The sequence below is a fragment of the Ochotona curzoniae genome, unplaced genomic scaffold, assembly GCF_017591425.1.
Source record: "Ochotona curzoniae isolate NIBS_2020 unplaced genomic scaffold, NIBS_Ocur_1.0 contig_4692, whole genome shotgun sequence".
Classification (NCBI taxonomy): Eukaryota; Metazoa; Chordata; class Mammalia; order Lagomorpha; family Ochotonidae; genus Ochotona; species Ochotona curzoniae.
Window position 1 is genome coordinate 2141953 of NW_024466361.1, and position 13892 is coordinate 2155844.

Below are 13892 nucleotides of genomic sequence, written 5' to 3' on the forward strand. Positions count from 1 at the left end.
TGGAATTCCAGATAATTGGCTTTGGTCTGGTCTAGAATTGCTCATTGGGGAATGAACCAGTAGATAGAAAATAGATCTCCCTCTCTCTGTCTCTTCTTCTCTCTGTAACTTTTTCAAATAAGTAAACCTTTTTTTTTTTTTTTAAATAATGCAAAAAGAAGGACATGGCTAAAGGGTCTAGCTTTTGTTGAAAAATAAAATTTCATAGTCTTTGGAGAAATTAGTTAAGAAATTTATATTAAAATCCAATTATTTAAGCTGTCTCATTGCTGGGAACTTTTATTTAATACACTCCGGGTGCCTAGCAAACTTTCATGGAATGAATGATAGATAAAAAACACACATTTATTTCTCAGTTGTGAAAGGTGAATGTTTAAGATAAAGCTGGTCACATATTTGGTGCTATGCACTCCCACTTTGCAGGTCATAGAAACTGCCTCACATGGTAGAAGGGAGAAGGGGATTTAGGGGGATCTCTTTTGCCAGGACCCCAATCCCATTCTTGATGATTCTATCTCGTATTCCAAAAACTCGCCTCTCCTAATACTGTAATTTTGGGCTTGGGATTTTTACATGTGTATTTGGTTGGACACATCAGACCCATGGCAAATACTAATAAAATTACTCAAAGTATGGTAACTTATATGCAAAGATAGTCATTACATAGAAAAACTTACGGTTCAATAATACAGGAATGGTAAAATCAATGTGACTCATCTAGCCGGCAGAACATTATACAGCTGCTGAATATCAGGCTCAGAGTCTAGTTAAGAACTTAAATTGTTCACTAATAATGTGCATGAGCAACAAAAAATTAAACTACATACTGGAAAAAAAAAAGAGCTAAATGTTATAAGGATTTTGAATGTGCTATTTCCCTTTTTCCTTCCTAGTATTTTGTATGATCTAAATTTTTGTAACATATATGCTATACTGACAAAAATAATTAAGCTTTATTCTAGGGAAACAAAACCAATTATAGATAGCCCAGGCTATTGAACTGAGGTGTGAATGTGCAAGAGATAGGAGAAGCAAAATTATAAAGATAAAAGATTTCACTTACTATGTACCACTGTCCTGGGAGTGTGATGATGGATGTTATACATGACACAGGTTCATTTCTAAAACCTATGAGGGCAAATATGTTATCTCTGTTTTAAGTGAAGCAAGTGGTGTGAAAGGAATTGTCCAAGGACAGGCGGTAACAGACCTCAGGGGTGATGTTTGGGCCTAGGACAAGAGCTTTGTGCTAAGCCACATGGCTGTCTTGCCTGTGAGGCTTAACATCCAACTGAAAACGTGAGACACACAAAAATGAAGCACCAAAAAACACAAGACAGTCTGTGCTGAATGAAAAACGATTCGTTCAAAAACCTTTTCATCCTTGATTTTCATTACCTATGTCAGCAGTTTCTTTTTCCCTTTTCTCCCCAAACCTTTTATTTGCTGGAGTCTCTGTGCATGTGTACATGTTTGTATTGTTACAAGATGCGAGCAAGATCATGCCAAACAAGTCTAGGATGTATCAGGGAGTCCTTACTAGCCAAGCTTGATGAAAACAGAACACACTAAAATTAGCAAATGACAAGTTCATATGGCAATCCAGTCAGAACCAAAACCCCAAGAGGAACAAATGTTCATTACCCTGAAGTCCATCCATTAGACTGAAGACCTATATCCCAGCTCTCCCAGCAATAGAAGTTATCCTAAGAGACATGCAGCAAACAGCCTGGACACACTTACAAAGCTGCAGACATTCACCTTTCCCTGGCCTCTCTGCCCACATTCCATTACTGCTAGGCCTCACCTCTCCTGGAACTCTTGAAAGTACACAAAGTAGAAATACAAAGCATCTTAGCATTAACATCTTCACTGACTTGCCCAAGCAGTGAACAGAGGGTGAGGCATACAGACATACAGGGGCCATGCTCAGGGGCCACAGGAGGCCAGAAAGCAGGCAGGTACTGGGGAGGCCAAGAGTAGGAGTGCCAGGGTGATGGAAGCATGCGACCAAGAGCGTGAACCCCTCCCTATCACAGACAGGCCTTTAAGGGGGTTAGCAGGGTGCATGGTTCAGCAACAATGCAATACAGTGCCCTCTCAGGTTCCAGGTGATGATAGGTGAGTGTCACAGGTGGACAGAAGGGACCACATGGGTGGGGGTGGGAAGTAGCTTTCAAGCTGGTGACCCAGAACTAGCTGCGTAGGAACACAGCAGCTTCTCACGCGATTTTGTTGTTGTTGTTGTTGTTGTTAGAAGTAGTGCAGTAGAGGGCCCGGCGCATTGGCCTAGCTAATATATCTCACATATTTCCTTGCCTTCAATGCGCCAGGATCCCATATGGACACCAGTTCTAATCCTGGCTGCTCCACTTCCCATCCAGTTCCTTTCCTATGGCCTGGGATAGCAGTCAAGGATGGTCCAAAGCCTTGGGATCCTGTACCCGCATAGGAGACCAGGAAGAAGTTCCTGGTTCCCGGCTTCGGATTGGCACAGCCCCGGCCATTGTGGTCACTTGGGGAGTGAATCATCGGACGGAAGATCTTCCTCTCTGTCTCTCCTGCTCTCTGTATATCTGACTTTGTAATAAAAATAAATCTTTTTTTTTTAAAAAGAAATAGTGCAGTATAGACATATGTGTAAATTATTATGTGCCTCGATAAAGATGATAAAATTAAATCATAGGGATAAATCTGTGGCCATTAATAGCATCTCAAAAAGATCTTTGTGTTTCTCTAGCGACAAAGACATATATTCCTCCATGAGATACCCTGAGTTATTTCAGTCATTTGCATGGAACAAAGAAGTGTCTCTTCAGCTCTCAGAGGGCAGCAATTTTTCCCATCCAGGATTGGGATTAAGTGATGGTGATGCAGACCAGGCCTTCAAAGGTATGTGCTTTCCTTACATGGTTCTGTGAATGTGTGTCCTACCTATATATGGTTCCCACTGTCTTTCTGTTTCCCATAGGCATTAATTAAATGAGTATTTTAAGTCAGAGGAAGGTTATGTTATTTTTGTCTCCAATTGCTACAGGTGAGAAGCAAGTTCAAAAGGATCGGAAATATGCCCAGAGTGCTTAGCTCCTTAGAGAGGCAGCTGCTGGTCTGCCCACTGAACAACACTACCTGCAGGGACTTGGCTGAGGGACAGTTTCTGGAAGAGGTCTTGGTAACTTGGGCTGCGTCCAGTGAAGGTGAAGAGAAGCACAAAGGGTTGCACTTGCTTTCCAGTGGTTCAAGGTGGAGGTCTGGAAGAATGCTGATGATTCTGGATTTGTTGCTTTCTTGCTTCTTATTCCCAAAGAAGCATTTTTGTAGACACATATTCAGACAGGGCCAGAATAATGGATTTTCAGTGTCCGTGTGTATGTAATGCTGAGTGATGACTTAGAAGAATGTGGGGAAAATGGGAAAAGAGGAAGTAACCTAGGTGTCAGGATAGATGATGAAGTTCTGGGAGTAACTGACAGAAGAAGGATTGGGTTGTGAGAATTTTCCAGAACCTGGAAACCAGTCACCATTAGTAGCCTTTGGTGGATGTTCTCCCTGAGTCCAGAAGTGGTTGTTCTGCCTGATGTTGCTTGCAGAAGTGATCAACAAACTAAAATGAAAACACAGACTTCTAGGCTATCCAGGATGAGAAGGTACAGTGGATGGTACCTCCAAAAGGGACAAGTTGGCAAAGCAAGCATCTTCCAACCAATTTAGAAGCATACTCCCTCTTCGACTGTGGTTTTATTCAGAACAACTGGCCAAAACATGATCTTTTCAAGGCTTTTACTTATGAAGGATTGGAATTCCAACACCAAACTTCTAGGGAATGATCCTCAGGAGGCCTTTATGTCATCTCACGAAAAGGTGGGGAGTGTTCTAACGAGCCTCTTATGGCACCAAGGCTCTGCTCCCCCAGGACCTCTAATCTGCGCTCCTATCTCATTGCATCTTTTTTTATTCTGGAACTCCTATCAAGTTATTTTAGCTAGTCTCTGGTTGTCTATTGAATATTTCCATGGGCTGGGAGGGACAGGAGTGTCATAGTCAGCCTTTTGTTGATGTGCTTCTACGGTGGTTTTCTTAGCAACTGCATCTTACTGGGGTTTAGGTAAATTAAACTTTCATATCTTTTTCACAAAAACTGCCAAGCTGTATCTCTATCATCCATTATATGTCAGGCAATTTGTTTTTACACAAATGCAACTTTTGTTTCTATGCTTTGTCATTCAAGTTTTATTGATTAGATCATTTAGGATCTTGATTCAACCCCCATAGTCACTATTTCGTATTTTGTAAAATATCACTTCTTGGCCTTTTTGCTAAGACCAAGTGTGAAATTTGTACACCCAAAATTCATGCCATCTATGCATTTGCCATCACAGCACCAAAGTCTTGGTTGTCAGTATTATCTTGTGTTGAATCTCTGGAACCTCAACTCCAGGGACACTCGACCCTGTATGTGGTTTCTTCTCACATCCCTCTAATGTAGTCTCGCAGAAACCTTGGTAAGTGGCCTATAGAAATAGAGATATGAGCACATTGTGTCAGCAATATTTTGAGTCCAGAGGTCAATAAGCTTTCTGTAAAGGACCAAACAGTAAATGCTCTTGGCTTTGTGGGCCATGCTGGATCTTTTGGAGCTATTCAGCTCTACCATTATAGAGTGAGAGCACTCATTGATAATATGTAAGTCATGTGAGAATTGGCTGGCCTACAATAAAACTTTATGAGAACAGGCTTCAGGTTAGATTTGGCCCATGAATCATTTTTATTGACTGCTGCCTCAATAAAAGGGGAAATTAATTTGAAATAATTGTCCTTTGCAAATCTACTCTAATATTCACCATTCACCAAGTTTTCGAAGTATGCAACCATTTAATAAACTGAAAGTTGCTAAGATTCAAAGTCAGATGTGTCTGTTTTTGAACAGCATTAGTATTTATATCCGATAATTTTCTCACTGTCAATTCATTTGTAAAGGTTGGATAGCCAAAAAATTATTTATGGGTCTGGCCCAGTAGCCTAGTGGCTAAAATCCTTACCTTGCATGCACTGGGATCCCATATGGATACTGGTTTGTGTCCCAGCTGTTCTACCCATCCAGCTCCCTGTTTCTGATGTGGGAAAGCAGTCAAGGACGGCCCAAAGCCTTGGGACCTTGCACCCACATGGGAGACCCAGAAGAAGTTCCTGGCTCCTAGCTTCAGATAAGCTCAGCTCTAGCCATTGCGGCTACTTGGGGAGTGAACCAGGGGATGGAAGCTCATTCCCTGTCTCTCCTCTCTGTAAATCTGACTTTCCAATAAAAATAAATAAATAAACCTTAAAAAATTATTTCTTCAAATAATTTTAGCAGGCTTTGGTATCGTTTATTTGATTGTGTAAACTTGAACTGAGAAAGGAGGACTACTTCTCTACTGTCTTCTTATTATGCATGGCTGTTATTTTCTTTAATGTTTGCCCTACCTTTCTCAATTTATTTATTTATACATATAAATAAATAAAAAGAGTATGGCATGAGCCATTGCTAGGACAGACATTGTAAGAATATGGTGAAACAGCCTCAAAGTCAGTTCTTGGTGTCCAGTCATGGATCTGATGTCTTCTATTTCATCCCCTGTTTTCTTCTAAGTTGTTTAATTCTTAATTTGTCACGAGTTAATTACAAAAAATTATTCTGGGTTTTACATCTAGCAATATTTACTTTCTGTATTTAGCGTACCTTGAGGGTTAAGCTATATTACTTTTGTGTTCTTATTGTTTTACAGCACTTCATGTACAAAAATCCTTTCTACCTGAAGAGTCTGTCCAACACAGAAGACCCTCAGCCACAGTGATCAGCCGCCCAGGTTCCAACACCAAGCCGACTCTGCCTCCAATCCCTCATGGCCGTAAGTGGACTAGTGATTAACGCCTCACGGGAAACTTGCTCTGATAACAATCAGTCCTTTTTCTTTTTCCTGGCCGTGGATCCCAGCTATTTCTCACTCAACAAACTACCTACAAAAGAGTGTTCTGCTTGCCTTAATTATTTCGATCAATTTCTTTTGTGATTCTTTATTAGTGTCTTTCATTTATTTCTTTTTATTTCTCTTAAATGTGGCCTGTCCTTAGCTTTTTAAAATGTCATGTCAGTTTTCTCTGCAGCCATAAATGATTTTTCCAGCAGCTTCTTGCTTTGAAATGTCTGATGTCAAAACTGCTAGATCTGTACTTTGCTGTGCATGTAGTGGTTTTTGGATATACCCAGCTGGGTTTGTCATTTTGAATTTCAGTTTGTCCATTTGTAATGCAAGTGTGTGCTCTGGAGTATTCAATTATTTTCTTCCTATTATGACAGAATTAAAATGTTCCATTTAGCTTGTAACCAAAGTGGAATTGGCAATGTCTCTCAAGGGGAATTAATGGAGTTTTGAAGGGGTCCTTGACTTGAGAGCCAGAATTTTTACCAGCCAATATCAGTAAGAACCTGTCTAAGAGCATCAAGACTTCTACCCCCTGACTTGACACTAATGAGGCATCTCTCCCTCTTCCTACTGGGAAGTGTCAGAGTAGGTCTCATGAAGAGCCAAGACTTGTACACCTGACCCATCTTGTAGTTTTGAGGAAGACTGTGTTAGGAGCAGTGATGAGGTGGTCCTCCCGTTTCTACTCACAGTGATATTGGCAGAGGCTGATTGGAGACCTGCGCCTAGTCTTTACAAGATACCACTCTCTCTTCCTGATCCTGAACACCAACAGAGACCAAATGAAGTCAGACTTTAAACTCCACATGGAAATAAGGGCTACATGCCTTCTTCCCCTACAGATATGGTTCCAGGATCTTGGAATAATGTAGTAAAGATTTTGAAGCAACATTCATAAAAATGCTCGAACAAGCAAGTAAGGACATTATTGAAGCAAATGAAAATATTATTAGCAAACAAAGTCATAATAAAAAATGAAAGACATGAAGAATTATAAGCAGAGGCAGCACTATGATGACATGGGTACCAGTTGGAAAGCCTGCTGCTCCGCTGTGGTCCAGCTCCCTGCTAATATGCCAGGGAGAGCAGCAGAAGGTGGCCAGAATGTTTGATGAGGATATCCTGATGAAGCTTCTGTGCCTTCACCACATTTTTGTCCTTCAAAATGATAGGAAGGAACCCTGTGACTGCATATACCCAGGAAAAAACCCATGTGTTTATTAGAACAGCCAAGCCACAAATGCACTTAAGTGTATGCATATTAGACGAAGGGAGAAGTCAAGTTGGCAGCCTGCCAGGGTCCCCTCCAGGATCACTTCCCTGTGGTTACAGTGTTTGTCATAAGTCACCCAGGATTGCCGGGAGCTCACTGCCAGTAGACCCTGGCCTTTGCCTCCTTTATCACAGCACACTGTTGGCAAGGCTGGGCACAATGCGAATGGCAAGGCCATCAGAGATCAGGGATGCATGGAAGCACTGGAGGGGCAGGCTGTGAAGTTACTCTAGCCCAGTTTTGGAAACAGCTGCATCTACCTTTAGGAGGCATGTATGTCCCATTCCCCGACAGCTGTCCAAGTAAACCACTTGGCAAAATATACGTGCTCAATAATCATTAGCTATTTTTATGTGTGTCAAAATCCATTTGTAAGATATGAGGGTCTGTTAGAGAAAGCTGGTATCAGTGTTTCCTTGTTCCTGGGACTGCTGAGATGTGGAAAACCCTGCTTCTCGGCCTGGGTGGGTCTCCATCATGGTTGGGAGTGTTCCTGGTAGCACCTGTCATACCAGCAGACTTTGTAGTTGGACTTCCTTTAGTCTTACAAGTTCAGATCAGCCTTTCCATTTCTATTATTTCATTTGAAAGAGTAACTAACAAAGAAAAATGAAAGATTGAGTTAGTAGAACATGTAAAAGTTTAAATATAAAAATTTCAAAATCAGGGGTGGCATGGTGGAATAGTGGGGAAAGCTATTGCCTACAACACTGGCATCCGATATAGGTGTTGGCTTGAGTCTCAGCTGCTCCACTTCGGCTCCCTGCTAGTGTGCCTGAGACAGCAACAGAAGTAGAGTGTGTGCATGGGTCCCTGCACCCAGGAGGGACACCAGAAGCTCCTGGCTTTGGCCTGCTCCGGCCCTGGCCATTGTGACCACTGGGAGAGTGAACCAGCAGGTAGAAGATACCACTTTCTTTCCCTCTCACTGTATAGGTCTTTTGAATGAATAAATAAATATTTTTTTAAAGAATTTCAAAATGAAAAACTCAAGAGTGAAAACTCAAGCTAAAAAGAAATACCACTATGAAGAAAATTTCCAAGGCAGACTTATTGAATGAAAACCTTTAAAAGATCTATTCTAAACTAAAATCTCAACATTAGTATTTTTAAAAACTTTAAGGTGTATAGTAGTAAATCTTACAAGAAGAAACAGAGATTTCAAAGATCAAATAGTTAAATTATAAAACAGGATGACTGAATATTTAAAAATAAGGCTTTAAAAATACTATGAGAAAAACAAAAAAAACAGTACATATATCTGGGGCAAGGCATGATCGTTCCATGGCTAAATCCTCATCTAGCAAGCTTCTGGATCCCATAGGGGCACTGCTTGTCCTGGGTGCTCCACTTCGCATCCAGCTCTCTGCTTGTGGCCTACAGTAGAGAATGGCCTGAGTACTTGGGACCCTGCACTCACATGGGGGACTCAGAAGAAGTTCTGGCTCCTGGCTTCAAATTAGCTAAGCTCTGGCCATTCTGGCCATTTGGGGAGTGAACCAACAGATGGAAAATCTTTCTGTTTCTCCTTCTCTCTGTATATTTGATCTGCCTTTCCAATACAAATAACTCTTAAAAATACACGTCAATAATATTTATCTCCGTATTAACACAAATATAGCCAAAAGTAAAAGAGAAATAAAGACAAACCCAAAAGGGTTAGGTAACAGTGAATAGCAATAACTTGTCTTTGCACAGCACAGGGTCCCTGTAGGGAAAGAAAGCATGAAGATGTGCAGATGATTCCCTTTGTCTATTTCCAAACTCCATCAAACTCCTTAGAGAGACACAGAGGGGAAGATCTTCCATCTGCTGGTTCACTCCCCAAATAGCCGCAATAGCCAGAAGCCAGTAGCCTCTTCCAGGTCTCCCACAGGAGTGTGGGAGCCCAGATATTGGGGCCATCCTCTCTTGGGCCGTGAGCAGGGAATTGGATCTAGAAGTGGAGTGGCCAGGACTAGTATGGGTACCCATGTGGGATGCTAGTGCTACAGGCCGAGGATTAGGTAGCTGCTAGGCCACCACGCCAGCCATGCTCACTTGAGATTTCTACATTGTATATACATTGTACTTAAGTGTCTTTTGTGCTTTTTGAAAAGTAGCCCTCTGTGAAAACTCTTCCCTAAAATCTTTAAATAATGTACACGGACAAATGGTCCCACACTCTGTCGATAGCACAGGACACTGTGTAGAAAGATGACAAAATCGACACAGCAGCTACTTGCTATAACCATCAGCCCAATGCCTTACAGAATCTATGATATCTATTATAACAAAGCATATGCAGCAAGTTTTGTTGAAGCAGGACCATGCAGAAGGAAGGCAATGTGATCAGCTCATTAGCACGCCTCCACTGATGTATGTGGCACCACTGGGTCATGTACAACTGTCTAGCATTTAAGAACGCGAAAGGCCCGCAGCTTTATATTTTCTTCTAGTTAAGAACATTCAGAAAGCTTCAGGTTTTTCATTAGCCCAGCAGTTGTTGGCCTGAGAGATTAGTTTTGCAATTTGATGAGGTGAATTCTATTGCATGCTAAATTAGAATCCCAGACACTAATGTCCCAAATCTAATTTTCACTCTAGTTTATAAGATCCTCTTGAACATTCTATTATTCTAGTCCATGCCTCTAATTCTCAAACTCCTATAAGAAACAGTACTTCCTACCAATTGAAAAGCCAAAAATATTCTCAACTGCTACTACAGAATTATTCAAATGTTATATTTACTAGGTCATTGAGCTTAGGTACAGAAATGAAATCTATTTTCCCTGAAATTACTGTGCCTGCAAAGTGTAGCAAGGTTCCAGATCTATCTATGAATTCTGCAAAACTAAAGATTTTGCCAGGGCCATGAAATTTACCTAAATTACAACTACACGTGCTTCTTCTGGAGGCATGTCCTTCAAGAGCCAATCAATGCTTACATCAAAAGACACAGCAAAGAGGGAAGAGGAAAGCCAGGAACAGCAAGGCAGCCTAAGGATGCAGCCGGAGAGATTTGCCATGCCCGTCTCTGCCCTGAGCTCACCTTCTCCTTCGCAGAGGTCTTTGCTCACACGCCAATGTCTCAGGTTTACTGATTTTCCTATTTCAATTCTTTGAACCCCCCATCTGTGCCTCACTTCCTCACTTCACCCCTGCTTTTCTGTTTAATTTGCTTCCAGAACACTCTCCACCATCTAACATGTGTTTTAAGCAGTATCACGGTAACTTGTGTGGAAAGCTTCCCCATATAAAAACACAAAATTTGGCCCAGCACTGTAGCCTAGTGGCTAAAGTCCTCACCTTGCATGCACCAGGATCACACATGGGCACCAGTTGGTGCCCCAGTGGTCCCACTTCCCATCCAGCTACCTGTTTGTGACCTGAGAAAGCAGTCGAGGACGGCCCAAAGACTTGCAGCCCTGCACCTGCATGGGAGATCCAGAAGAGGCTCCTGGCTTTGGATCAGCTTAGCTTTGGCCATTGTGGCTATTTGGGGAGAATCAGCAGACAGATCTTCCTTTCTTTCTCTCCTCCTCTCTGTTTATCTGACTTCCCAATAAAAATAAATAAATCTTAAAAAAACAAAAAACAGAAACTGCAAAACTCAGAAATGTAGAAATAGTCTCATTTCTGAATTTCCAGATTGCAACTACTTTGTGCTGTTTTTTAACAAGGCACATCACTTAGTGGAGGTGTGTTTTTGAGCATTATGAAGATGCCATCATTTTATTAGCTGTCTTCTGAGACTGGCTTTTTAAACTGAGATTCGAATCTTGTCAACGGTTAAAGCTATAGTGTATTCATTGTTTTCCCATTTTTCAGGTCTCTTTTATCAGTGATGTTCTCAGCTTTTTCAAAGCCGTCAGTTGTGTTATGAACAGTGTATGTATACCTGCTGGCACACGTGTAAGAACTGCTCTGTGGTTCTAGCCAGGAGAGGAATTTCTGGTCACATTATACCCATGTTCTCGGCCTTAAAAGAGAACATCAGATTTGTTCTTTCAAGTTGGTGTACTAATTTACACTCCATAGTGGCTCATTCAGAGTTTGTACTGATATAGTCATCATTCATGCTTGATGTTTTCTGAGTTTTCAATCTCAGCAGAGTTGATGACTCTAGATGAATATGTTACTTTATGTTTCGAATGTATTTCTCTAGTTATTGATAAAATTGCACATTCTTCCATGTTTAGTGGTCATTTAGTGTTTCTCATCCTGAGAAATACCTACACTGAATTACTTCTGTTCTTCTATTTGTCTTTTCTTTATTGATTTCAAAAGTAGATTCATCCCTGTCAGTTACATGTACAGAACAGAAGCAATGCATTGTGGCTTAATCTTCCTCCTTTCCTTTTTTTAAAATCCTCCTTCTCTCCCTTCCTGGGTAGACTTTCCCCCAGAATATTTATGGATTTGGAATGATTAGGAATCCCTACATGTTAGTTCAGTTCGTTACGTTATGGAATTCCCAGTAGAGTCTTTCTTCCTCTTACATTTCCCCATTCCCAGCATTTTGGGCAATTTTTTCTACATATGTCTGTGGGAAAATAAGCGGTTAACTTCTTTGGCTTGTGAATTACTCTTTTTCAGGTTCAAATGGAGAAGTAAAATCATTATTTTTATTCCTCCCTTTGTGCACCATTTGGAATGATTCCAATTCTAATAATTCGCCATAACCTTAACTAATTGAACACAATGCATAATTTATGGGTAATTTGACAGCTGCTCTTACGCTTAGCAAATTTTAATACCATTTGTTTGTTGCAGTCATTTGCATAGATGGAATCCTGACAGTTTAGGCATTCTTTCTATTCTTATGTTTTCCTTCCCTCGAGCTTTTAATTCAGCATGAAATTAACTTAAACCTTGTTTTTGGGTTAGATCTAGACTCTCAGTGATGATTTCTGCAATAACATGAATGCTGTTGATTTTGTTCAACAATATATTCTTAGTAACCAACACTTACTGGCTCACACAGTTGCTAACCCAATAAATCCTTGACCAATGAAATTGGACTAGAATAGATCCATGAAATTGTGGCCATGTGTATTTTATAAACTTTGAGTTTTGATCCCATATATCTGCTTTCAGGGAGTATACTAACAAAGAAATCTCACCAGTGCAGACACATTTTATACCAAGACATTTACAGCATCATTATTTATAATGACATGTAAATGTACAAGCATGGGCAAGAGAGGCGCACAGGAACAACAGGCTAAGGTGATCAACAAGAGACTGAAGATGAGCCTGCAGGACACTGGCAGAGGCCAGCCTGTGGGGAAGCAGAGAAAGACACCGGGACTGACTGATGCTAAATACCTGTGTCATGAGTGCTTCTTGTCTCCCTTCTTGCACAATCCAAAGAAATATTTTTTTCTCAACTATGTATACATGCAAGTCTCTCAGTAGTTCTAGAAGCATTTTTCAGGCAGGGAGCCCACCTCATCCCATTTTTTAAGTGTAATTGATTTTGTAAGCAGTGAAATAATTTATTGGTAGCTTTTTTTGTATAGTTAGAAAATAGTGGGATATTGAATTATGGGAAGCTTGTACTGTCTTGGGTTGAAGCTCACCATTCCATAGGAGGGGTGGCTTTTACATCCCTTCAGCACAGCTCATATTAAGCGGCAATTTGGAATTACAATTGTGCTTTTAATCTGTCTTGCGTATTTTGATTTACTTTCCTGTGTTGTTCAGTAGAATTATTTCCTACCTTGTTGCCCCATCAGAACCTTGTGTACTCTATAACCCCTGCTGTGGTAGCAGTCCAGTTTTCTTAGTAATCTTATTAGTGTGCTATGAAAGACTGGAAATCTGATGATGTATGTGTGATATTAAACTGTGAGTGGGTGGGATACTGCTGCTTGATAACTTCTTCAGGAAGAGCCACTGCAAAGTCACTGGAATAAAGAATGACAATTCATGCCTTTTTGGATTTCAGCACCTATGTTAATTTAAGAGTTGTGTACAAATTGAAATATATGTGGATGGATTCTGAACACCAAAAAAAATCCGTTATGAACCAAAAGAGAGACATACAGAGAGAGAGAGAGATTATTTTGATACAAAAATTTTGAATGCCAGGGGCTGGCATGGAGAGTACTGTTAGTGGGTTAAGCCACAGCCTGCAACACTGGCATCCCCTATGAGTGTGAGCTCATGCCCTGACCGCTGCACTTCTGATCCAACTGTCTGCTAATGCATCTGGGAGAGCAGCAGAAGACGGCCCAAGTGCTTGGACTCTGTACCCCCATGGGAGACCTGCTTTGGTCTGGCCCGTGCTGGCCATTGTAACCATTTGGAATGTGGATCACCTCAGAGTGGGAGAAGCGAGGTCTATACTTGCAGTGTTTCAGTGTGTACAAACTGACCTTTGCCTCCCATCTTTTTTCTTAATTAGAAACTCTGTATCTGGTTTTAATTCTCCCATTGCAGGCCCTAAAAGCTCCCTTGCCTGAGAGAAGACATGAATTCAGGTTGTAGGGAAGGCTAGAAGGAATGACCCCTGGAATCGTAGGGTCACTAGGCTCTAGGGATCCCAGGAATAAAGAATGGGCAGAAATGCACAACCTGTCATTTCACTTCTTGGGTTTTTGTTCAGTTCTTGGGAGTTGTGACAAAGATGGAGCTTGGGAGCTGTACCAGCCTGGCAGAATGCAGGCTGC

At 41.1% G+C, this 13892-nt stretch overlaps 2 protein-coding genes across 2 annotated transcripts in view; both read left to right on the top strand.

The window, feature by feature from the left end:
- LRGUK (leucine rich repeats and guanylate kinase domain containing) overlaps window positions 1-6178 on the top strand; it is an 87729-nt gene extending 81551 nt beyond the window's left edge. Inside the window, exons 20-21 of the mRNA XM_040987473.1 lie at window positions 2741-2892; window positions 5766-6178. Of these exons, the coding sequence (XP_040843407.1) occupies window positions 2741-2892; window positions 5766-5908 (295 nt within the window). The 3' untranslated portion in view covers window positions 5909-6178. The remainder of the gene's footprint in view (window positions 1-2740; window positions 2893-5765) is intronic.
- The window catches only part of EXOC4 (exocyst complex component 4), an 817909-nt gene that overhangs the window by 637833 nt on the left and 166184 nt on the right, over window positions 1-13892 (top strand). The gene's annotated exons all lie outside the window — the stretch shown is intronic.